This window comes from Daphnia pulicaria, chromosome 2 (genome assembly GCF_021234035.1).
Source record: "Daphnia pulicaria isolate SC F1-1A chromosome 2, SC_F0-13Bv2, whole genome shotgun sequence".
In the NCBI taxonomy this organism is placed as follows: Eukaryota; Metazoa; Arthropoda; class Branchiopoda; order Diplostraca; family Daphniidae; genus Daphnia; species Daphnia pulicaria.
Genome location: NC_060914.1, coordinates 2,322,191 through 2,345,664, shown reverse-complemented (window position 1 = coordinate 2,345,664; position 23,474 = coordinate 2,322,191). Strand labels below are relative to the sequence as shown.

The window sequence follows — 23,474 nt, the reverse complement described above, 5'->3', positions numbered from 1 at the left end:
AATAGGCAAGTGGCTGAACTCTGTATAAATGAAAGACAAAACAATTCCTAAACAGGACTTGGTAATAATTTATAAACAATGAGAAAAAATAAACTTTAAAAAAATTGTGTTATATTGTTCCACCCACAATTCCACCACATTTTACAGTCACGTACACATATACTTACAAACATACATACCCGTTGGCTGCCACACCATACAACCCGTAGGTTGTTCTCTACTACTCTACGCGCCACGTCTAAAGGATCCATGACCAAGTGGGACTTGCCATTGCTAACAAGTCGGGGCTGACAAGGGGGAACTATGTGCATTGCCTTATAACAGGCGCCTTGCGGCAAATTCTGGGCTTGGCGACTTTCCGATCCCGAGACATGTAAACCACGAGACCGCGCGGCCCGTGCAGGGGAGAACATAGACGTGGCAGTCAACGGGTTAACTAACACAAACATATTACCAACAACAAATGATGATCCGCGCGGGCATTTTAGAGATACCGGCGAAGTTTGATTTCCATCTTCTCGATGTTTTCTGTGCATTACCTGAATAAAGAGAAAACAATTCTTATTTAGTGACATGCAAATTAAAGTTACATAATACAGATAGAAACAATTGTCAGGTTTTTAAGCGCAAAGATTTAAACATTCAATTTTTTTAACTTAAAATCAAGCTTGCAATATTGAGAAATGTAAACAGAACAAAGCTCACTTGCTAGTTTTTGAAAATTTACCGGAAGTATACCGGAAGTAACCACAGCACCTCAACCATTGAGCTGTCATCAAAATAAACCAGATATTCGTGATCTCCATGAAATTTGGGGTCGATTAGGTATGATTTAAACGAAATCCAAAATTTGGCCAAAATCGAGAATTTTCCTGAACTATAGTTCAGGAAAATTTTCAAAACCGGAAGTACGCGTACGGACAAATAAAAACATGAACTTTAGCACAAATTTTACGAGGATCACGAATATGTGGTTCTTTTGCTCCTCGAATGAATATTTACTGAACTACTGACTGAAATGAGCAAACCGGAAACAGAAAAAAAAATGCATTATTAAAAATCTAACAAGTGAGCTTTGTTGGAAGTATAGTTATCGTCAGTTATCACTAAATATTTCAACATAATAACTGCCAATAAACGTTTAAAGAGATGTGCAAAGTTACTGAAACTGACTGTTTGACAGCTAAAAATTATCGAAAAGCCATCTAGCGTTAGAAAAAAGAAACGTCTAAATAAGACACTAACACTTCTTTTACGCGCAAGAAGGGCCTGATTTTGGAATTATTACACAGACAGAGAGTTGAATGCAAATAGATAACGAGTAGATAATCTACGAAAGTAAGTCAATTGCCCGGTACCTGGCCATAATCCCGTGGTGAGCGATTGCAGGTGTGTCACAGCAACTGAAGTGATCCAACTCGCGGACTCGCCAGTGAAGCAAGAAAATTTGTTTTGCAGCATAAGAAGCAGTGAAGCTGGATGAGCGTACGTCCCTCGTCACACTCTTGTTGCTGGGGAGCTGGGCTGCAATACAGCGCCCCTGGTGACTGAATTTGAATTTTAAATTTTAACCGTTGCCAAATTATTTATTATTTAGCAATTATGAGTTGTTTACTTGTTTGATTGTTTCACTGTTTTTTTCAGAGCTATTGGAGTTTAAGGAAAAATTATACATTTTAACTTATTTAAAAATCACTAATAGGGTGGTAGCAAACACGAAAAAAAAGATAGATGGATTCGATTCGAGCTTTGAAAATCACCGACCTGCAAAAGATTTGAAAAATGATTCTGAAAACTGAACACAAGGATAGGGATCGACTGAATTTTTAGAAATTAATTTAGAACTTTAACATGTTAAAATCCAGAAACAATGTGTTTCTTTATTTATGTCTTATGTCAGATACGTATGTTAAGACTAAAGACTGTCAGGACTCAGGAGACTAAGGGTTCTTTAACCGTTTGCTGCAATGGTTACCGTGTGTTACCGAGATTCAACCAAATTTTAAAATCATTCAAATTCAAATAAACTTTTTTAAAATGTGTCCTTAACTATTACAAATGGTATATTAGTCCCAATCTTACAGAGAAATTACACAATGGCCAATAGGAGCATAGAAATGTTTTAAAAATGGGCTATGTTGAAAGAATAATTTTTCTTTCATTGTTTATTTATTTTAACTTTTTTTTTAAATTTTATTTGCGATTTTGTCTTTATATACCACGGCAAACAGTAATTTTAAAAGCGATTGGATCATCAGCGTGAAGCGAGATTACTCTCTTCTTTAACGCTCTGCTGCTGGATGCGTTGTTGAATGGTGATATATTGACGGATCAGGCGAGATATCTCATGGGCCTGATCTGTTTGAATGCGGGTCACGCGCTGCTGCATCAAATTTCCACATTTCATGTCCAGGAAAAGGGGGCCTTCTTCCGATTTGACTTTGCGAGTAGATATCACCTCGGAATAAGGATAGTGCATCAAAGTCTCCTTAAACACAACAAATTAAGATCAATATGATTTCGTTTGTTAATATGGAATTTTAATCTAATTTACGTGAGTAATGACATCAAGAAAGTGAACGCCGTTCCGGTTGAGCGCTAAAATATGTTCAGATCGTTCAGCCGGATCTGCGTCGCGCCGGACGGCGAAGAAACTCGAACCAAAAAGGGACCACTTTTCTAACACCTCTGGAAAAAGCAATTTTCGGTTTTGATTAAAGAAGCCCCGGTTTTATAGTGGCGTCACAGGAAATGAAAACGAACCTAAAACTTGAGCTTTGGCCTGAGACGGTTTAAAATGTTCGACTTCTTTCCAAGAGCTCTGGACCAGATTAACCCATTGTGGAGGTTTGATGTCACGAACAGAGAGGGCCGGCTTCGGCAATAGATATTTGGTCTCTTTCATGGTAGGCATGTGGTCTAAATCAAATGCACGGTGAAGTAAAGCAGCAACTTTTGCAATGTCATACTGCATGAAACAGAAAATGAAAAAGGAAAAAAAAAGATATGAATAGAATTCGTTCAACTGTGTGATAAAACTAACTTACAACGCAATCTTGAGAAATCTGCTCGCCAGGCATGACGAGCAACAATCCTTCCAGGTAATCAGGTGCTATTTGATTGAAGACGATTTCAATGTAAAGAGCGTTATCCAGCCGCATTGGATAGTGCCAGACTGAACGGCAGAAGATCAGGTAGTAAACCTGTTGATTCTTCTGCAACTCGGTTGTGACGTCGAGGATGTATTCTTCGCGAGCAAGGGGCATAGTGAACGTATCACCTTCCACGATGCAATACAGTGAATATTCTTCCATTTCTTGTTCGGATCGAACGTTGATCACACCACAAATCTCTTCGATTATGTCCTGGACGACCGACGTGGATTTGGTGTTGATTACTCGCTCCGTACCACCTGGAAGTCGATACATTTGACGTTTGGAATTTCGGCCAGCCGTGATGGCCGTGATCTCTTCGATGCTGGGCACGTTCTTACGCCCACCGTATCGCAGAGTTTTGCGCAAATTCTGCAGACAAACCATAGCCGTTCCTGTGCGAGCAAGCCAATATTATAAGTTTATAACGTATTCGTCAACCAAGTCAATAAGTTTCATACCGTGATAAGCTCGTCGTTTATCGTAGGCTGCTGTCTCATGGTACTTGAACAAGTACGGTTTCAATACTTCAGAACAACTAAAATAAGCAGCCGTGATGGAGAAGAGCCTCCAGCCGCGCTGACAAGAATCTGGGCGTGAAGACTTGTTATTGGTCGTCTGTTTCATGACCTGACAGTAGGTCTCATCACGCAGCGCTTCATGCTTGTGGCAATTCTATACAGCACAGGGAAAACATGATTAGAATGATATATTCTATGAAGAGCTAATGAATGTAATACCATTAGAATAGTGTACACACTGTCAACTTCTGACTGCCCTTTGGCCATCGGGTAGTCGCCCATATACTTCATGATGGAAAGGAAACCTTCCAGGGCCAGTTTGTTGAGCTCGTTGGAATCGAGCTGCAACAGAGAAGCCTGAATGGGTGATTTGGTTAACTTGACCAGATCCACCTGCTCTTTCCACGTCCAGTCAGCACCGGCCACCGACTCTGGCCTATCCTTTGATTTCTTGTTTTTGTTCTTTTTCTTCTCCGACTTGCTGACGTTGTCACCAGCTCCGGAACGGAGCGTGTTCACGTCGTCATGACGCAACATTTCGAATCTACTGATACATAGAATAATTAGAAACACCGAATCTATTTTTAGGACGAATGAATTGATTGTACTTTTCTGGACTCTGTCGGACAAAGAACGATACTCCAAATGACTAGTGCAGGTTCGAGCCGATGAGGGAAACTGAAAATTCCGAGGCCCAAATATGCAAATACTGAGGTTTCTGTTAACAAAAAGAAAATGAATGTTTGATCAATCTTCAAATAAGGATGGAAAATGTAGCTCACCGGCAATGAAGGCGATAGTTCGCATCGTTTGCTTTATTGTGATTTGCGTAATCGGCGACAAATTGTAGTGGGTGTAATGAGACATGACAATGCCACAAAAGATGATGGCCATGATGCCCGAAAGGTGGATACCTTCTGCCAACGCGTACGGTAGGTAAGTGAAGACCATCGTCATGCTAAATTCTAAAGAAGGATTGCGTCGCAATTCGACATATTTCAACAAGTTCACCGTGGTTAAGGAAAATGACATCACACTGCCGTATAGAAGATTCATTACAAAACGGATGATTAAAAGGATATCAAAGCGGTAGCCAGGGCGAAGGCCACTCCGATGGCAGCCGAAGCGAAGAACATAAGGCAGAAGCGGCCGACACCGTGCAACACTAGCTGGCCACCGCTCATGCTATGCAACTCTGGAGAATCGACTTCAAGGATTGTCGTCGTCAGCACAATGGCCACAGCGTCATTTAGAATACTCTCTCCGAACACGAGCATATTCAACACCGGATCGACGTCCAGGGCTTGAAAGATGGCTAGTGTTGCAACAGGGTCCACTGCACTGATCAGCGAGCCAAATGCGAAGCTTTCGATAAAACTTAATTTGTAAGCAATGTCTGCCTGAAATTAAATCGAAATTTAATTGAATTTACTACTAATGATAACAATATTCGTCTATTATTATTACCAATCCTAAAAGATAAACTCCACTGCCCACTATCATAGCTGAGATAAGAGTACCAAACACAGCAAATACTGTGATGGATCCAATGTTTTGGAAAAAGTTGCCCTGCAAAAGTAATGACACAAAAATAAGTCAATCTGCATTAAAGTTTTCCTATAAAAACAAAGTGTACCTTGTGTAAATTGTAGCCTGATTCAAAGATGATGGGTGGCAGTAGAACAAGGAAAAATATTGTTGGAGAAAAAGCTGCTTCTTTGGCCCAGTCTGCAACATTCTGATACGACATGAGCTTCAGAAACAGCCCCACCAAAGCACCTGAATAAAAAAAATATGCATATTGATTTCAATTCATTAAATCAAATAACACCAGTTGCATATACCAATAAAGATGACTGCAACACTTTCAGGCACATAGTGAAAGTGAAATTTGAGCATAACATGGATTAGATTAACAGGATGCAGATGCCAAGCAGGACAAGGACTAGGAAGATGGATAGCGAATTGTGATGCTCTTCTTCAGCTGCACCTTTGCCGGGCAGAGCAGGATCAAGTTCGTCGTGAGATGGGTGATGATGACTAAAGAACTTGGAAAATGAACACACATTTTTCAATGATTGATACGGCATCCCCCAATAGAAGAAAACTAACGTGTCATGGTTGGCTACGGGAACGGCTAACACGTTTAATAAGTTTGACTTCTCATCTTTCAGTTTCTCCACTATTTGACGGGTAGTATTCGCATCTGTGCGGTGGCCTTCTCTCGTGATTTCCGCGGCCTCAATGACACAGATATTTTGTGTCAATAGCACAAGCAAGCACAGCGTGCGAATGAATCGCTGGTTGTGGTTCATCTTGCTGTGAATTGAATTTGAACACGTAAACGTAAAATCTACCTACTCTCTCAGTCACGATTTCGATTTCATGTTTTCCTTCCAAGCAGACGACGCGAATTAAAAAAATTCTGCATGAAACGCCATCTACCAAAGAAACGGTGCAAAAACTAAGCGTGAATTTTTTAGTTAAAGATGACGTCATAAATTTTATTCACAATTAATATTTTTGTACTTTTGCATTTTTACTTTTATTTTTTCGCACTATGCCCTTTTTTCGCTTCTAATGTACTTGTGAAATTTATGAGGTATATGTTAAGATATATATGTTGCAAGGTATTTTACCAAAATTATTTTTAATTACTGTGTTCTTTAAGGCATTAATGTTCACGTTACTTTTTCCCTGAGTTGTAAATCTTCAAGATATTGATGCCTTAGCTACTAAGGCTCTTCTCTACTTTCTCTTCTCTGACTCTTCACACCCTCTCTCCATACCCCTGCCCAAACTCCCGAAGACAAGACTCTGAAAACTTAAATATCAATCTGCCACCTGGTGAAACAACAGAATTTAACTTTTGTAATTGGTTTTTCTGAAATCTTATTATGTAATAGGTTCTTCATAGCATGTAATTTTCGACTTGGAGATTTGTGAAAATAGTTGAAGTGAAAGTGCAAAATGCAAGAAATAGATCTAAAATATCAGATAATAAGTTATTAACTCGTTTTATTCATCCACAAACAAAGGTTGTTATTCGATGCAAACGAAAGACAAGGATCAATACGAAAAATTTCGGAAGTTAATGTAGACGCCAAAAAGGAAAACAATTCAATTCTAGGCTCCAGCAGTATCGAAACGAACTAGTGCTGCAAAACCATAGACTGAACGGTCATAGGTATACCTTCACAGGGGAGTTGATTCCTTCGAACTTCTTTCGCTGCGATGCAAGATAACGGACGAACACCCTGCGAGAAATTGCCTACCAGTCGGCTTAACTCAGTATCTGGATAGCTCGAAAGAGGTTTTAGACACTCCAATGCTGATTGGCCACTTAGATTGACTTGATCTTGATGGAATCTTCCATCAAAGATAACTCGAACGATGGCAGTGAAGTTTTCAGCACGAGTAGAGTAAGAAAGATTGGTCCACGAATGAGAGGAGAGATGTTCACTTTTTGCCAGCAGATGAAGAGGGCTGCAGCGTTGTTGATCTACAGCATTGGGATCCGCTCCTGCTTTCAGCAACAACTTGATCAGCTTGAACTCGTTGGGTGTTCCTTGGTGAGACGTGCATACTCTAAGCAAGAGGTTTGGTTTTTGAGATACCCGCTTGAGTTCATAGATGTTTATGTAGAGCGCTAGCTTATTCTTCAGTTGTCTTCTCTGAGTCTTCGTTATCGGAATTGACACCATCAGTTTGAGAATAACAAGAATCAGCTGTGAAATTTCTTCAAGCTTGTCGGCTTTTGATTTGATCGTATAATCTTTGATTTTGATTTGATCATTTCGAGCGTGTTTGTGAACTTTCACCTGGTATACGAAAGAGAAAACCAGAGAAGTCATCAAACGGTCAAATGTCAATACTGTAGCCAGTTCTTGAATCCGTTGTGGGTCCCTCAGGGTGTTGAAGAATTCGGTTAAAGTTGACTGTGGAACATCTTCCAAGTTCTTTTCATTTTCTACTAAAGTGTCCAAAAACTCTGTTTCTCCAAAGAGCTCAAACAGGTGGAGGGACAAGGCGAACGCGCGGGGCCGGGGAAAGTTTCTGCCCCCCCATCCTTGAAGAGCGGATTTGAACGAATTGTAGACGATGAATCTATTCGGATAGCAGTCACACTTCTTCGAAATACGTAGACAAGTGAAGATTGCTTGAGTCGACCAGTGCGTTCGCCTCTGCCGTAGCAATCCTTCCAATTGTTGAACAGTTTGGAATTCAAGTTTTTTCCTCATAGCAAGTTTTTGGATTTCTGATTGGAGCAAGGTCGTCTTCAGAATGGCATTGCCTCCTCGCAAATTCGTGGCTTTATACCAGCAGCTCCAGCCGTATCTTCGATCACTGAGATTCCCATAAAAAACACACGCAGCGCCGACCAGCTCCAGTACTTCAATGAGCTGCTCTGTATCAGCCTTGCATGGTAGAATCAAATTATCAGGGTTTTTTGTGTTATCGTTTTTCTTCAGGAGCTCGATGCCTGGGTACTTCTTCTTGAGGATATGAAAGATCTGGTCTGAAATAGTGGTGTCAGATAGGGCAGGAATGAACACTAATCTCCACTGTTCACTCAACGGGAAGTTGCCAGTTTGGTCTTGTTCGACAAAATACTTCAAGTAAGCCACATTCTTGTTTTCTACTTCAAGCAGAAGAGAGTCAATCATTTCATCAATTTTCCTTTTCTTAGAGGGATTCTTAGGTGTCACATCATCAGCTTTCCTTTTAGAACTCATCTTCTTCCGTGCTTTGGGTTGGTCAGACGGTCTGTAGTCAGTACTGTTCTGAGAAATTTAAAATTTTAGTACACATATAAGGAAGAATTTTATGCGATAAATACCTGCTAATTTGATGGGAAAATAAAACAAATGCCAGCTAGATGGAAGATCAATTGGAAGCAGTCTTCAAATACCGTGGGAAATGTACTAATGATTCTCCTAAATTTATTTACCAAAACCAAGTTATTTTTTATACAAAATTAGGAGAAAAAAAAGGTTTACCTTGTTGTCGTTAGAAGAAACAAACATTCAGTAGGAACAAATCCCAGCTATGTGGAAGATAAATTGGAAGCAGTCTTCAAAATGGTGGGGAATGAACTTGATTCTTCTACCAATTTTATCAAAACTAGGTTAGTAATAGTACTAAATAATTAGAAAATAGAGGCTTACCGTGTTGAAGTAAGAAGAAAACAATTCTGAAGTAGAAAAAGTTAAAACTTTAATTTCAACTAAGATTCTTGAGCTCTGATTGACGATGTCTGCCTGGCACAAGTGCGAGAAACTTTCTAACGGTTTTTTTTCCCTCGTCACTCGTGTTGCTGGGGAGCTGGGCTGCAATACAGCGGAAGTCCCCCTGGTGACTGAATTTGAATTTTAAATTTTAACCGTTGCCAAATTATTTATTATTTAGCAATTATGAGTTGTTTACTTGTTTGATTGTTTCACTGTTTTTTTTTCAGAGCTATTGGAGTTTAAGGGAAAATTATACATTTTAACTTATTTAAAAATCACTAATAGGGTGGTAGCAAACACGAAAAAAAATATAGATGGATTTGATTCGAGCTTTGAAAATCACCGACCTGCAAAAGATTTGAAAAATGATTCTGAAAACTGAACACAAGGATAGGGATCGACTGAATTTTAAGAAATTAATTTAGAACTTTAATATGTTAATATCCAGAAACAATGTGTTTCTTTATTTATGTCTTATGTCAGATACATATGTCAAGACTGTATCAGGACTCAGGAGACTACTAAGGGTTCTTTAACCGTTTGCTGCAATGTGCAATGGTTATACCGTGTGTTACCGAGATTCAAATTTTAAAATCATTCAAATTCAAATAAACGTTTTAAAAATGTTTCCTTAACTATTACAAATGGTATATTAGTCCCAATCTTACAGAGAAATTACACAATGGCCAATAGGAGCATAGAAATGTTTTAAAAATGGGCTATGTTGAAAGAATAATTTTTCTTTCGTTGTTTATTTATTTTAACTTTTTTTTTTAAATTTTATTTGCGATTTTGTCTTTATATACCACGGCAAACAGTAATTTTAAGCGATTGGATCATCAGCGTGAAGCGAGATTACTCTCTTCTTTAACGCTCTTGATTGTACTTTTCTGGACTCTGTCGGACAAAGAACGATACTCCAAATGACTAGTGCAGGTTCGAGCCGATGAGGGAAACTGAAAATTCCGAGGCCCAAATATGCAAATACTGAGGTTTCTGTTAACAAAAAGAAAATGAATGTTTGATCAATCTTCAAATAAGGATGGAAAATGTAGCTCACCGGCAATGAAGGCGATAGTTCGCATCGTTTGCTTTATTGTGATTTGCGTAATCGGCGACAAATTGTAGTGGGTGTAATGAGACATGACAATGCCACAAAAGATGATGGCCATGATGCCCGAAAGGTGGATACCTTCTGCCAACGCGTACGGTAGGTAAGTGAAGACCATCGTCATGCTAAATTCTAAAGAAGGATTGCGTCGCAATTCGACATATTTCAACAAGTTCACCGTGGTTAAGGAAAATGACATCACACTGCCGTATAGAAGATTCATTACAAAACGGATGATTAAAAGGATATCAAAGCGGTAGCCAGGGCGAAGGCCACTCCGATGGCAGCCGAAGCGAAGAACATAAGGCAGAAGCGGCCGACACCGTGCAACACTAGCTGGCCACCGCTCATGCTATGCAACTCTGGAGAATCGACTTCAAGGATTGTCGTCGTCAGCACAATGGCCACAGCGTCATTTAGAATACTCTCTCCGAACACGAGCATATTCAACACCGGATCGACGTCCAGGGCTTGAAAGATGGCTAGTGTTGCAACAGGGTCCACTGCACTGATCAGCGAGCCAAATGCGAAGCTTTCGATAAAACTTAATTTGTAAGCAATGTCTGCCTGAAATTAAATCGAAATTTAATTGAATTTACTACTAATGATAACAATATTCGTCTATTATTATTACCAATCCTAAAAGATAAACTCCACTGCCCACTATCATAGCTGAGATAAGAGTACCAAACACAGCAAATACTGTGATGGATCCAATGTTTTGGAAAAAGTTGCCCTGCAAAAGTAATGACACAAAAATAAGTCAATCTGCATTAAAGTTTTCCTATAAAAACAAAGTGTACCTTGTGTAAATTGTAGCCTGATTCAAAGATGATGGGTGGCAGTAGAACAAGGAAAAATATTGTTGGAGAAAAAGCTGCTTCTTTGGCCCAGTCTGCAACATTCTGATACGACATGAGCTTCAGAAACAGCCCCACCAAAGCACCTGAATAAAAAAAATATGCATATTGATTTCAATTCATTAAATCAAATAACACCAGTTGCATATACCAATAAAGATGACTGCAACACTTTCAGGCACATAGTGAAAGTGAAATTTGAGCATAACATGGATTAGATTAACAGGATGCAGATGCCAAGCAGGACAAGGACTAGGAAGATGGATAGCGAATTGTGATGCTCTTCTTCAGCTGCACCTTTGCCGGGCAGAGCAGGATCAAGTTCGTCGTGAGATGGGTGATGATGACTAAAGAACTTGGAAAATGAACACACATTTTTCAATGATTGATACGGCATCCCCCAATAGAAGAAAACTAACGTGTCATGGTTGGCTACGGGAACGGCTAACACGTTTAATAAGTTTGACTTCTCATCTTTCAGTTTCTCCACTATTTGACGGGTAGTATTCGCATCTGTGCGGTGGCCTTCTCTCGTGATTTCCGCGGCCTCAATGACACAGATATTTTGTGTCAATAGCACAAGCAAGCACAGCGTGCGAATGAATCGCTGGTTGTGGTTCATCTTGCTGTGAATTGAATTTGAACACGTAAACGTAAAATCTACCTACTCTCTCAGTCACGATTTCGATTTCATGTTTTCCTTCCAAGCAGACGACGCGAATTAAAAAAATTCTGCATGAAACGCCATCTACCAAAGAAACGGTGCAAAAACTAAGCGTGAATTTTTTAGTTAAAGATGACGTCATAAATTTTATTCACAATTAATATTTTTGTACTTTTGCATTTTTACTTTTATTTTTTCGCACTATGCCCTTTTTTCGCTTCTAATGTACTTGTGAAATTTATGAGGTATATGTTAAGATATATATGTTGCAAGGTATTTTACCAAAATTATTTTTAATTACTGTGTTCTTTAAGGCATTAATGTTCACGTTACTTTTTCCCTGAGTTGTAAATCTTCAAGATATTGATGCCTTAGCTACTAAGGCTCTTCTCTACTTTCTCTTCTCTGACTCTTCACACCCTCTCTCCATACCCCTGCCCAAACTCCCGAAGACAAGACTCTGAAAACTTAAATATCAATCTGCCACCTGGTGAAACAACAGAATTTAACTTTTGTAATTGGTTTTTCTGAAATCTTATTATGTAATAGGTTCTTCATAGCATGTAATTTTCGACTTGGAGATTTGTGAAAATAGTTGAAGTGAAAGTGCAAAATGCAAGAAATAGATCTAAAATATCAGATAATAAGTTATTAACTCGTTTTATTCATCCACAAACAAAGGTTGTTATTCGATGCAAACGAAAGACAAGGATCAATACGAAAAATTTCGGAAGTTAATGTAGACGCCAAAAAGGAAAACAATTCAATTCTAGGCTCCAGCAGTATCGAAACGAACTAGTGCTGCAAAACCATAGACTGAACGGTCATAGGTATACCTTCACAGGGGAGTTGATTCCTTCGAACTTCTTTCGCTGCGATGCAAGATAACGGACGAACACCCTGCGAGAAATTGCCTACCAGTCGGCTTAACTCAGTATCTGGATAGCTCGAAAGAGGTTTTAGACACTCCAATGCTGATTGGCCACTTAGATTGACTTGATCTTGATGGAATCTTCCATCAAAGATAACTCGAACGATGGCAGTGAAGTTTTCAGCACGAGTAGAGTAAGAAAGATTGGTCCACGAATGAGAGGAGAGATGTTCACTTTTTGCCAGCAGATGAAGAGGGCTGCAGCGTTGTTGATCTACAGCATTGGGATCCGCTCCTGCTTTCAGCAACAACTTGATCAGCTTGAACTCGTTGGGTGTTCCTTGGTGAGACGTGCATACTCTAAGCAAGAGGTTTGGTTTTTGAGATACCCGCTTGAGTTCATAGATGTTTATGTAGAGCGCTAGCTTATTCTTCAGTTGTCTTCTCTGAGTCTTCGTTATCGGAATTGACACCATCAGTTTGAGAATAACAAGAATCAGCTGTGAAATTTCTTCAAGCTTGTCGGCTTTTGATTTGATCGTATAATCTTTGATTTTGATTTGATCATTTCGAGCGTGTTTGTGAACTTTCACCTGGTATACGAAAGAGAAAACCAGAGAAGTCATCAAACGGTCAAATGTCAATACTGTAGCCAGTTCTTGAATCCGTTGTGGGTCCCTCAGGGTGTTGAAGAATTCGGTTAAAGTTGACTGTGGAACATCTTCCAAGTTCTTTTCATTTTCTACTAAAGTGTCCAAAAACTCTGTTTCTCCAAAGAGCTCAAACAGGTGGAGGGACAAGGCGAACGCGCGGGGCCGGGGAAAGTTTCTGCCCCCCCATCCTTGAAGAGCGGATTTGAACGAATTGTAGACGATGAATCTATTCGGATAGCAGTCACACTTCTTCGAAATACGTAGACAAGTGAAGATTGCTTGAGTCGACCAGTGCGTTCGCCTCTGCCGTAGCAATCCTTCCAATTGTTGAACAGTTTGGAATTCAAGTTTTTTCCTCATAGCAAGTTTTTGGATTTCTGATTGGAGCAAGGTCGTCTTCAGAATGGCATTGCCTCCTCGCAAATTCGTGGCTTTATACCAGCAGCTCCAGCCGTATCTTCGATCACTGAGATTCCCATAAAAAACACACGCAGCGCCGACCAGCTCCAGTACTTCAATGAGCTGCTCTGTATCAGCCTTGCATGGTAGAATCAAATTATCAGGGTTTTTTGTGTTATCGTTTTTCTTCAGGAGCTCGATGCCTGGGTACTTCTTCTTGAGGATATGAAAGATCTGGTCTGAAATAGTGGTGTCAGATAGGGCAGGAATGAACACTAATCTCCACTGTTCACTCAACGGGAAGTTGCCAGTTTGGTCTTGTTCGACAAAATACTTCAAGTAAGCCACATTCTTGTTTTCTACTTCAAGCAGAAGAGAGTCAATCATTTCATCAATTTTCCTTTTCTTAGAGGGATTCTTAGGTGTCACATCATCAGCTTTCCTTTTAGAACTCATCTTCTTCCGTGCTTTGGGTTGGTCAGACGGTCTGTAGTCAGTACTGTTCTGAGAAATTTAAAATTTTAGTACACATATAAGGAAGAATTTTATGCGATAAATACCTGCTAATTTGATGGGAAAATAAAACAAATGCCAGCTAGATGGAAGATCAATTGGAAGCAGTCTTCAAATACCGTGGGAAATGTACTAATGATTCTCCTAAATTTATTTACCAAAACCAAGTTATTTTTTATACAAAATTAGGAGAAAAAAAAGGTTTACCTTGTTGTCGTTAGAAGAAACAAACATTCAGTAGGAACAAATCCCAGCTATGTGGAAGATAAATTGGAAGCAGTCTTCAAAATGGTGGGGAATGAACTTGATTCTTCTACCAATTTTATCAAAACTAGGTTAGTAATAGTACTAAATAATTAGAAAATAGAGGCTTACCGTGTTGAAGTAAGAAGAAAACAATTCTGAAGTAGAAAAAGTTAAAACTTTAATTTCAACTAAGATTCTTGAGCTCTGATTGACGATGTCTGCCTGGCACAAGTGCGAGAAACTTTCTAACGGTTTTTTTTCCCTCGTCACTCGTGTTGCTGGGGAGCTGGGCTGCAATACAGCGGAAGTCCCCCTGGTGACTGAATTTGAATTTTAAATTTTAACCGTTGCCAAATTATTTATTATTTAGCAATTATGAGTTGTTTACTTGTTTGATTGTTTCACTGTTTTTTTTTCAGAGCTATTGGAGTTTAAGGGAAAATTATACATTTTAACTTATTTAAAAATCACTAATAGGGTGGTAGCAAACACGAAAAAAAATATAGATGGATTTGATTCGAGCTTTGAAAATCACCGACCTGCAAAAGATTTGAAAAATGATTCTGAAAACTGAACACAAGGATAGGGATCGACTGAATTTTAAGAAATTAATTTAGAACTTTAATATGTTAATATCCAGAAACAATGTGTTTCTTTATTTATGTCTTATGTCAGATACATATGTCAAGACTGTATCAGGACTCAGGAGACTACTAAGGGTTCTTTAACCGTTTGCTGCAATGTGCAATGGTTATACCGTGTGTTACCGAGATTCAAATTTTAAAATCATTCAAATTCAAATAAACGTTTTAAAAATGTTTCCTTAACTATTACAAATGGTATATTAGTCCCAATCTTACAGAGAAATTACACAATGGCCAATAGGAGCATAGAAATGTTTTAAAAATGGGCTATGTTGAAAGAATAATTTTTCTTTCGTTGTTTATTTATTTTAACTTTTTTTTTTAAATTTTATTTGCGATTTTGTCTTTATATACCACGGCAAACAGTAATTTTAAGCGATTGGATCATCAGCGTGAAGCGAGATTACTCTCTTCTTTAACGCTCTTGATTGTACTTTTCTGGACTCTGTCGGACAAAGAACGATACTCCAAATGACTAGTGCAGGTTCGAGCCGATGAGGGAAACTGAAAATTCCGAGGCCCAAATATGCAAATACTGAGGTTTCTGTTAACAAAAAGAAAATGAATGTTTGATCAATCTTCAAATAAGGATGGAAAATGTAGCTCACCGGCAATGAAGGCGATAGTTCGCATCGTTTGCTTTATTGTGATTTGCGTAATCGGCGACAAATTGTAGTGGGTGTAATGAGACATGACAATGCCACAAAAGATGATGGCCATGATGCCCGAAAGGTGGATACCTTCTGCCAACGCGTACGGTAGGTAAGTGAAGACCATCGTCATGCTAAATTCTAAAGAAGGATTGCGTCGCAATTCGACATATTTCAACAAGTTCACCGTGGTTAAGGAAAATGACATCACACTGCCGTATAGAAGATTCATTACAAAACGGATGATTAAAAGGATATCAAAGCGGTAGCCAGGGCGAAGGCCACTCCGATGGCAGCCGAAGCGAAGAACATAAGGCAGAAGCGGCCGACACCGTGCAACACTAGCTGGCCACCGCTCATGCTATGCAACTCTGGAGAATCGACTTCAAGGATTGTCGTCGTCAGCACAATGGCCACAGCGTCATTTAGAATACTCTCTCCGAACACGAGCATATTCAACACCGGATCGACGTCCAGGGCTTGAAAGATGGCTAGTGTTGCAACAGGGTCCACTGCACTGATCAGCGAGCCAAATGCGAAGCTTTCGATAAAACTTAATTTGTAAGCAATGTCTGCCTGAAATTAAATCGAAATTTAATTGAATTTACTACTAATGATAACAATATTCGTCTATTATTATTACCAATCCTAAAAGATAAACTCCACTGCCCACTATCATAGCTGAGATAAGAGTACCAAACACAGCAAATACTGTGATGGATCCAATGTTTTGGAAAAAGTTGCCCTGCAAAAGTAATGACACAAAAATAAGTCAATCTGCATTAAAGTTTTCCTATAAAAACAAAGTGTACCTTGTGTAAATTGTAGCCTGATTCAAAGATGATGGGTGGCAGTAGAACAAGGAAAAATATTGTTGGAGAAAAAGCTGCTTCTTTGGCCCAGTCTGCAACATTCTGATACGACATGAGCTTCAGAAACAGCCCCACCAAAGCACCTGAATAAAAAAAATATGCATATTGATTTCAATTCATTAAATCAAATAACACCAGTTGCATATACCAATAAAGATGACTGCAACACTTTCAGGCACATAGTGAAAGTGAAATTTGAGCATAACATGGATTAGATTAACAGGATGCAGATGCCAAGCAGGACAAGGACTAGGAAGATGGATAGCGAATTGTGATGCTCTTCTTCAGCTGCACCTTTGCCGGGCAGAGCAGGATCAAGTTCGTCGTGAGATGGGTGATGATGACTAAAGAACTTGGAAAATGAACACACATTTTTCAATGATTGATACGGCATCCCCCAATAGAAGAAAACTAACGTGTCATGGTTGGCTACGGGAACGGCTAACACGTTTAATAAGTTTGACTTCTCATCTTTCAGTTTCTCCACTATTTGACGGGTAGTATTCGCATCTGTGCGGTGGCCTTCTCTCGTGATTTCCGCGGCCTCAATGACACAGATATTTTGTGTCAATAGCACAAGCAAGCACAGCGTGCGAATGAATCGCTGGTTGTGGTTCATCTTGCTGTGAATTGAATTTGAACACGTAAACGTAAAATCTACCTACTCTCTCAGTCACGATTTCGATTTCATGTTTTCCTTCCAAGCAGACGACGCGAATTAAAAAAATTCTGCATGAAACGCCATCTACCAAAGAAACGGTGCAAAAACTAAGCGTGAATTTTTTAGTTAAAGATGACGTCATAAATTTTATTCACAATTAATATTTTTGTACTTTTGCATTTTTACTTTTATTTTTTCGCACTATGCCCTTTTTTCGCTTCTAATGTACTTGTGAAATTTATGAGGTATATGTTAAGATATATATGTTGCAAGGTATTTTACCAAAATTATTTTTAATTACTGTGTTCTTTAAGGCATTAATGTTCACGTTACTTTTTCCCTGAGTTGTAAATCTTCAAGATATTGATGCCTTAGCTACTAAGGCTCTTCTCTACTTTCTCTTCTCTGACTCTTCACACCCTCTCTCCATACCCCTGCCCAAACTCCCGAAGACAAGACTCTGAAAACTTAAATATCAATCTGCCACCTGGTGAAACAACAGAATTTAACTTTTGTAATTGGTTTTTCTGAAATCTTATTATGTAATAGGTTCTTCATAGCATGTAATTTTCGACTTGGAGATTTGTGAAAATAGTTGAAGTGAAAGTGCAAAATGCAAGAAATAGATCTAAAATATCAGATAATAAGTTATTAACTCGTTTTATTCATCCACAAACAAAGGTTGTTATTCGATGCAAACGAAAGACAAGGATCAATACGAAAAATTTCGGAAGTTAATGTAGACGCCAAAAAGGAAAACAATTCAATTCTAGGCTCCAGCAGTATCGAAACGAACTAGTGCTGCAAAACCATAGACTGAACGGTCATAGGTATACCTTCACAGGGGAGTTGATTCCTTCGAACTTCTTTCGCTGCGATGCAAGATAACGGACGAACACCCTGCGAGAAATTGCCTACCAGTCGGCTTAACTCAGTATCTGGATAGCTCGAAAGAGGTTTTAGACACTCCAATGCTGATTGGCCACTTAGATTGACTTGATCTTGATGGAATCTTCCATCAAAGATAACTCGAACGATGGCAGTGAAGTTTTCAGCACGAGTAGAGTAAGAAAGATTGGTCCACGAATGAGAGGAGAGATGTTCACTTTTTGCCAGCAGATGAAGAGGGCTGCAGCGTTGTTGATCTACAGCATTGGGATCCGCTCCTGCTTTCAGCAACAACTTGATCAGCTTGAACTCGTTGGGTGTTCCTTGGTGAGACGTGCATACTCTAAGCAAGAGGTTTGGTTTTTGAGATACCCGCTTGAGTTCATAGATGTTTATGTAGAGCGCTAGCTTATTCTTCAGTTGTCTTCTCTGAGTCTTCGTTATCGGAATTGACACCATCAGTTTGAGAATAACAAGAATCAGCTGTGAAATTTCTTCAAGCTTGTCGGCTTTTGATTTGATCGTATAATCTTTGATTTTGATTTGATCATTTCGAGCGTGTTTGTGAACTTTCACCTGGTATACGAAAGAGAAAACCAGAGAAGTCATCAAACGGTCAAATGTCAATACTGTAGCCAGTTCTTGAATCCGTTGTGGGTCCCTCAGGGTGTTGAAGAATTCGGTTAAAGTTGACTGTGGAACATCTTCCAAGTTCTTTTCATTTTCTACTAAAGTGTCCAAAAACTCTGTTTCTCCAAAGAGCTCAAACAGGTGGAGGGACAAGGCGAACGCGCGGGGCCGGGGAAAGTTTCTGCCCCCCCATCCTTGAAGAGCGGATTTGAACGAATTGTAGACGATGAATCTATTCGGATAGCAGTCACACTTCTTCGAAATACGTAGACAAGTGAAGATTGCTTGAGTCGACCAGTGCGTTCGCCTCTGCCGTAGCAATCCTTCCAATTGTTGAACAGTTTGGAATTCAAGTTTTTTCCTCATAGCAAGTTTTTGGATTTCTGATTGGAGCAAGGTCGTCTTCAGAATGGCATTGCCTCCTCGCAAATTCGTGGCTTTATACCAGCAGCTCCAGCCGTATCTTCGATCACTGAGATTCCCATAAAAAACACACGCAGCGCCGACCAGCTCCAGTACTTCAATGAGCTGCTCTGTATCAGCCTTGCATGGTAGAATCAAATTATCAGGGTTTTTTGTGTTATCGTTTTTCTTCAGGAGCTCGATGCCTGGGTACTTCTTCTTGAGGATATGAAAGATCTGGTCTGAAATAGTGGTGTCAGATAGGGCAGGAATGAACACTAATCTCCACTGTTCACTCAACGGGAAGTTGCCAGTTTGGTCTTGTTCGACAAAATACTTCAAGTAAGCCACATTCTTGTTTTCTACTTCAAGCAGAAGAGAGTCAATCATTTCATCAATTTTCCTTTTCTTAGAGGGATTCTTAGGTGTCACATCATCAGCTTTCCTTTTAGAACTCATCTTCTTCCGTGCTTTGGGTTGGTCAGACGGTCTGTAGTCAGTACTGTTCTGAGAAATTTAAAATTTTAGTACACATATAAGGAAGAATTTTATGCGATAAATACCTGCTAATTTGATGGGAAAATAAAACAAATGCCAGCTAGATGGAAGATCAATTGGAAGCAGTCTTCAAATACCGTGGGAAATGTACTAATGATTCTCCTAAATTTATTTACCAAAACCAAGTTATTTTTTATACAAAATTAGGAGAAAAAAAAGGTTTACCTTGTTGTCGTTAGAAGAAACAAACATTCAGTAGGAACAAATCCCAGCTATGTGGAAGATAAATTGGAAGCAGTCTTCAAAATGGTGGGGAATGAACTTGATTCTTCTACCAATTTTATCAAAACTAGGTTAGTAATAGTACTAAATAATTAGAAAATAGAGGCTTACCGTGTTGAAGTAAGAAGAAAACAATTCTGAAGTAGAAAAAGTTAAAACTTTAATTTCAACTAAGATTCTTGAGCTCTGATTGACGATGTCTGCCTGGCACAAGTGCGAGAAACTTTCTAACGGTTTTTTTTCCCTCGTCACTCGTGTTGCTGGGGAGCTGGGCTGCAATACAGCGGAAGTCCCCCTGGTGACTGAATTTGAATTTTAAATTTTAACCGTTGCCAAATTATTTATTATTTAGCAATTATGAGTTGTTTACTTGTTTGATTGTTTCACTGTTTTTTTTTCAGAGCTATTGGAGTTTAAGGGAAAATTATACATTTTAACTTATTTAAAAATCACTAATAGGGTGGTAGCAAACACGAAAAAAAAGATAGATGGATTCGATTCGAGCTTTGAAAATCACCGACCTGCAAAAGATTTGAAAAATGATTCTGAAAACTGAACACAAGGATAGGGATCGACTGAATTTTAAGAAATTAATTTAGAACTTTAATATGTTAAAATCCAGAAACAATGTGTTTCTTTATTTATGTCTTATGTCAGATACGTATGTTAAGACTTAAGACTGTCAGGACTCAGGAGACTAAGGGTTCTTTAACCGTTTGCTGCAATGGTTACCGTGTGTTACCGAGATTCAACCAAATTTTAAAATCATTCAAATTCAAATAAACTTTTTTAAAATGCGTCCTTAACTATTACAAATGGTATATTAGTCCCAATCTTACAGAGAAATTACACAATGGCCAATAGGAGCATAGAAATGTTTTAAAAATGGGCTATGTTGAAAGAATAATTTTTCTTTCATTGTTTATTTATTTTAACTTTTTTTTTAAATTTTATTTGCGATTTTGTCTTTATATACCACGGCAAACAGTAATTTTAAAAGCGATTGGATCATCAGCGTGAAGCGAGATTACTCTCTTCTTTAACGCTCTGCTGCTGGATGCGTTGTTGAATGGTGATATATTGACGGATCAGGCGAGATATCTCATGGGCCTGATCTGTTTGAATGCGGGTCACGCGCTGCTGCATCAAATTTCCACATTTCATGTCCAGGAAAAGGGGGCCTTCTTCCGATTTGACTTTGCGAGTAGATATCACCTCGGAATAAGGATAGTGCATCAAAGTCTCCTTAAACACAACAAATTAAGATCAATATGATTTCGTTTGTAAATATGAATTTAAATCTAATTTACGTGAGTAATGACATCAAGGAAGTGAACACCGTTCCGGTTGAGCGCTAAAATATGTTCAGATCGTTCAGCCGGATCTGCGTCGCGCCGGACGGCGAAGAAACTCGAACCAAAAAGGGACCACTTTTCTAACACCTCTGGAAAAAGCAATTTTCGGTTTTGATTAAAGAAGCCCCGGTTTTATAGTGGCGTCACAGGAAATGAAAACGAACCTAAAACTTGAGCTTTGGCCTGAGACGGTTTAAAATGTTCGACTTCTTTCCAAGAGCTCTGGACCAGATTAACCCATTGTGGAGGTTTGATGTCACGAACAGAGAGGGCCGGCTTCGGCAATAGATATTTGGTCTCTTTCATGGTAGGCATGTGGTCTAAATCAGCTGCACGGTGAAGTAAAGCAGCAACTTTTGCAATGTCATACTGCATGAAACAGAAAAGGAAAAAAGGAAAAAAAAAAAAGATATGATTAGAATTCGTTCAACTGTGTGATAAAAATAACTTACAACGCAATCTTGAGAAATCTGCTCGCCAGGCATGACAAGCAACAATCCTTCCAGGTAATCAGGTGCTATTTGATTGAAGACGATTTCAATGTAAAGAGCGTTATCCAGCCGCATTGGATAGTGCCAGACTGAACGGCAGAAGATCAGGTAGTAAACCTGTTGATTCTTCTGCAACTCGGTTGTGACGTCGAGTATGTATTCTTCGCGAGCAAGGGGCATAGTGAACGTATCACCTTCCACGATGCAATACAGTGAATATTCTTCCATTTCTTGTTCGGATCGAACGTTGATCACACCACAAATCTCTTCGATTATGTCCTGGACGACCGACGTGGATTTGGTGTTGATTACTCGCTCCGTACCACCTGGAAGTCGATACATTTGACGTTTGGAATTTCGGCCAGCCGTGATGGCCGTGATCTCTTCGATGCTGGGCACGTTCTTACGCCCACCGTATCGCAGAGTTTTGCGCAAATTCTGCAGACAAACCATAGCCGTTCCTGTGCGAGCAAGCCAATATTATAAGTTTATAACGTATTCGTCAACCAAGTCAATAAGTTTCATACCGTGATAAGCTCGTCGTTTATCGTAGGCTGCTGTCTCAAGGTACTTGAACAAGTACGGTTTCAATACTTCAGAACAACTAAAATAAGCAGCCGTGATGGAGAAGAGCCTCCAGCCGCGCTGACAAGAATCTGGGCGTGAAGACTTGTTATTGGTCGTCTGTTTCATGACCTGACAGTAGGTCTCATCACGCAGCGCTTCATGCTTGTGGCAATTCTATACAGCACAGGGAAAACATGATTAGAATGATATATTCTATGAAGAGCTAATGAATGTAGTACCATTAGAATAGTGTACACACTGTCAACTTCTGACTGCCCTTTGGCCATCGGGTAGTCGCCCATATACTTCATGATGGAAAGGAAACCTTCCAGGGCCAGTTTGTTGAGCTCGTTGGAATCGAGCTGCAACAGAGAAGCCTGAATGGGTGATTTGGTAAACTTGACCAGATCCACCTGCTCTTTCCACGTCCAGTCAGCACCGGCCACCGACTCTGGCCGATCCTTTGATTTCTTGTTTTTGTTCTTTTTCTTCTCCGACTTGCTGACGTTGTCGCCAGCTCCGGAACGGAGCGTGTTCACGTCGTCATGACGCAACATTTCGAATCTACTGATACATAGAATAATTAGAAACACTGAATCTATTTTTAGGACGAATGAATTGATTGTACTTTTCTGGACTCTGTCGGAAATGGTAAAGAGCGAACTGGAGTAACGAATGCTTTCCATCGTTCGGTTGAGTCGGACTTCCGGGATCGTCCAGACGCGAATTGTCTGAGCTGGTCATATCCAGCGATGTGTCGTGATGGGGTCCGGGAGATATGGCTCCACCTCTATAATCATCCTACAAAATCAAAGTAACAAACAAACTTCAATATTAGACATTCAAACGGCAAAATCTTGGATAAAAGAAACTCGGAAGAAAGGCACGAGATGGAAGGGATCAGGATTGGGAGATGCCCCGATGGATGCCCATTATTGCGGTCTCTTACGTCAGACGATGTGAGACTCTCACTACAGCAATCGTTGGTCCAACTTGAACAATCGGTCAAATTGCAGCTGGATTCGCATGAACTTCCGGACGAACAGCTGCCAGAGTCCATATCACTTCCATCTGAAGACGAGGAACAATCATCCGAGCAGTTGTCTGAAATAGTTTCGGTCTGTTTGCTGTTGGACGCGTGACGAGACTTAGCCTTGGCCTTTATCTCCAAGATGGCCAGGGCCGCATCAATGTCGTCAATGGCCAATGCACTTCCATCGTAGAGTGAAGCATCCGGAGGAGTCATATCTGTGCCGCTGTCCTTCCTGAGACGCTTCTCACCGTTGGATTTGCAAAACATTTCCAAATCCGAC

At 39.6% G+C, this 23,474-nt stretch overlaps 6 protein-coding genes and 2 pseudogenes across 18 annotated transcripts in view; all 8 read right to left on the bottom strand.

Moving 5' to 3' along the window:
- Positions 1-2,045: 2,045 nt before the first annotated feature.
- On the bottom strand, positions 2,046-4,373 carry LOC124327097 (unconventional myosin-XV-like). The gene is made up of 7 exons (XM_046785972.1): positions 4,282-4,373; positions 3,893-4,217; positions 3,614-3,827; positions 3,048-3,547; positions 2,764-2,968; positions 2,555-2,688; positions 2,046-2,488 (listed from the first exon to the last, which is right to left on the bottom strand). The coding sequence occupies exons 2-7, from the start codon at positions 4,208-4,210 to the stop codon at positions 2,255-2,257; spliced, it is 1,605 nt and encodes a 534-aa protein (XP_046641928.1). The 5' UTR covers positions 4,211-4,217; positions 4,282-4,373; the 3' UTR covers positions 2,046-2,254.
- A 370-nt stretch (positions 4,374-4,743) lies between these two features.
- Positions 4,744-5,988, bottom strand: LOC124326904 (sodium/hydrogen exchanger 8-like). The gene is made up of 6 exons (XM_046785620.1): positions 5,786-5,988; positions 5,591-5,713; positions 5,518-5,537; positions 5,310-5,452; positions 5,141-5,242; positions 4,744-5,073 (listed from the first exon to the last, which is right to left on the bottom strand). Exons 1-6 carry the CDS (start codon positions 5,986-5,988, stop codon positions 4,744-4,746), a joined length of 921 nt encoding a protein of 306 aa, XP_046641576.1.
- Positions 5,989-6,674: 686 nt separating this feature from the next.
- Positions 6,675-9,001, bottom strand: LOC124327105. 3 transcript variants are annotated; one of them, XM_046785981.1, is made up of 4 exons: positions 8,842-9,001; positions 8,674-8,779; positions 8,514-8,610; positions 6,675-8,457 (listed from the first exon to the last, which is right to left on the bottom strand). In XM_046785981.1, the coding sequence occupies exon 4, from the start codon at positions 8,407-8,409 to the stop codon at positions 6,826-6,828; it is 1,584 nt and encodes a 527-aa protein (XP_046641937.1). In that variant the 5' UTR covers positions 8,410-8,457; positions 8,514-8,610; positions 8,674-8,779; positions 8,842-9,001; the 3' UTR covers positions 6,675-6,825. The 3 variants fall into 3 exon arrangements, with proteins under 3 accessions (XP_046641937.1, XP_046641938.1, XP_046641939.1); XM_046785982.1 differs by having other exon boundaries at positions 6,675-8,452; XM_046785983.1 differs by lacking the exons at positions 8,514-8,610; positions 8,674-8,779 and having other exon boundaries at positions 6,675-8,452; positions 8,842-8,986.
- Positions 9,002-9,535: 534 nt separating this feature from the next.
- LOC124327164 lies at positions 9,536-11,601 on the bottom strand (annotated as a pseudogene).
- A 582-nt stretch (positions 11,602-12,183) lies between these two features.
- Positions 12,184-14,510, bottom strand: LOC124327107. 2 transcript variants are annotated; one of them, XM_046785991.1, is made up of 4 exons: positions 14,351-14,510; positions 14,183-14,288; positions 14,023-14,119; positions 12,184-13,966 (listed from the first exon to the last, which is right to left on the bottom strand). In XM_046785991.1, the coding sequence occupies exon 4, from the start codon at positions 13,916-13,918 to the stop codon at positions 12,335-12,337; it is 1,584 nt and encodes a 527-aa protein (XP_046641947.1). In that variant the 5' UTR covers positions 13,919-13,966; positions 14,023-14,119; positions 14,183-14,288; positions 14,351-14,510; the 3' UTR covers positions 12,184-12,334. The 2 variants fall into 2 exon arrangements, with proteins under 2 accessions (XP_046641947.1, XP_046641948.1); XM_046785992.1 differs by having other exon boundaries at positions 12,184-13,961.
- Positions 14,511-15,044: 534 nt separating this feature from the next.
- On the bottom strand, positions 15,045-17,110 carry LOC124327163 (annotated as a pseudogene).
- A 582-nt stretch (positions 17,111-17,692) lies between these two features.
- The window catches only part of LOC124327106 (cytochrome P450 4C1-like), a 204,788-nt gene continuing 199,006 nt past the window's right edge, over positions 17,693-23,474 (bottom strand). The window contains exons 1-4 of one of the 3 annotated variants that reach the window (XM_046785984.1): positions 19,860-20,019; positions 19,692-19,797; positions 19,532-19,628; positions 17,693-19,475 (exon numbers count right to left, since the gene is read on the bottom strand). In XM_046785984.1, the coding sequence (XP_046641940.1) occupies positions 17,844-19,427 (1,584 nt within the window). In that variant the 5' untranslated portion in view covers positions 19,428-19,475; positions 19,532-19,628; positions 19,692-19,797; positions 19,860-20,019 and the 3' untranslated portion in view covers positions 17,693-17,843. Of the gene's footprint in view, positions 19,476-19,531; positions 19,629-19,691; positions 19,798-19,859; positions 20,020-23,474 lie in introns of those variants that run through there. The other 2 variants (XM_046785986.1, XM_046785987.1) reach the window with 2 other exon arrangements.
- LOC124326966 (unconventional myosin-XV-like) overlaps positions 20,551-23,474 on the bottom strand; it is a 37,871-nt gene continuing 34,947 nt past the window's right edge. For 7 of the 8 annotated variants that reach the window (XM_046785695.1, XM_046785688.1, XM_046785686.1 and 4 more), the window contains 7 exons: positions 22,790-22,962; positions 22,401-22,728; positions 22,122-22,335; positions 21,556-22,055; positions 21,268-21,472; positions 21,059-21,192; positions 20,551-20,993 (listed from right to left, as the gene is read on the bottom strand). In XM_046785695.1, coding sequence (XP_046641651.1) covers positions 20,760-20,993; positions 21,059-21,192; positions 21,268-21,472; positions 21,556-22,055; positions 22,122-22,335; positions 22,401-22,728; positions 22,790-22,962 — 1,788 coding nt within the window. In that variant the 3' untranslated portion in view covers positions 20,551-20,759. The remainder of the gene's footprint in view (positions 20,994-21,058; positions 21,193-21,267; positions 21,473-21,555; positions 22,056-22,121; positions 22,336-22,400; positions 22,729-22,789; positions 22,963-23,474) is intronic. The other variant, XM_046785689.1, reaches the window with a different exon arrangement.

What these genes read in the sequence shown, in the direction of transcription:
- LOC124327097 (XM_046785972.1), bottom strand. Translation starts at nt 4,210, where the DNA reads ATGTTGCGTCATGACGACGTGAACACGCTCCGTTCCGGAGCTGGTGAC. An exon ending in TAAACGACGAGCTTATCACG is followed by an intron (nt 3,548 to 3,613) that starts GTATGAAACTTA and finishes TTGCTCGCACAG; the next exon opens with GAACGGCTATGGTTTGTCTG. An exon ending in AGATTTCTCAAGATTGCGTT is followed by an intron (nt 2,969 to 3,047) that starts GTAAGTTAGTTT and finishes TGTTTCATGCAG; the next exon opens with TATGACATTGCAAAAGTTGC.
- LOC124326904 (XM_046785620.1), bottom strand. Translation starts at nt 5,988, where the DNA reads ATGAACCACAACCAGCGATTCATTCGCACGCTGTGCTTGCTTGTGCTA. An exon ending in CCCGTAGCCAACCATGACAC is followed by an intron (nt 5,714 to 5,785) that starts GTTAGTTTTCTT and finishes CAAGTTCTTTAG; the next exon opens with TCATCATCACCCATCTCACG. An exon ending in CAGGCTACAATTTACACAAG is followed by an intron (nt 5,243 to 5,309) that starts GTACACTTTGTT and finishes TTACTTTTGCAG; the next exon opens with GGCAACTTTTTCCAAAACAT.
- LOC124327105 (XM_046785981.1), bottom strand. Translation starts at nt 8,409, where the DNA reads ATGAGTTCTAAAAGGAAAGCTGATGATGTGACACCTAAGAATCCCTCT.
- LOC124327107 (XM_046785991.1), bottom strand. Translation starts at nt 13,918, where the DNA reads ATGAGTTCTAAAAGGAAAGCTGATGATGTGACACCTAAGAATCCCTCT.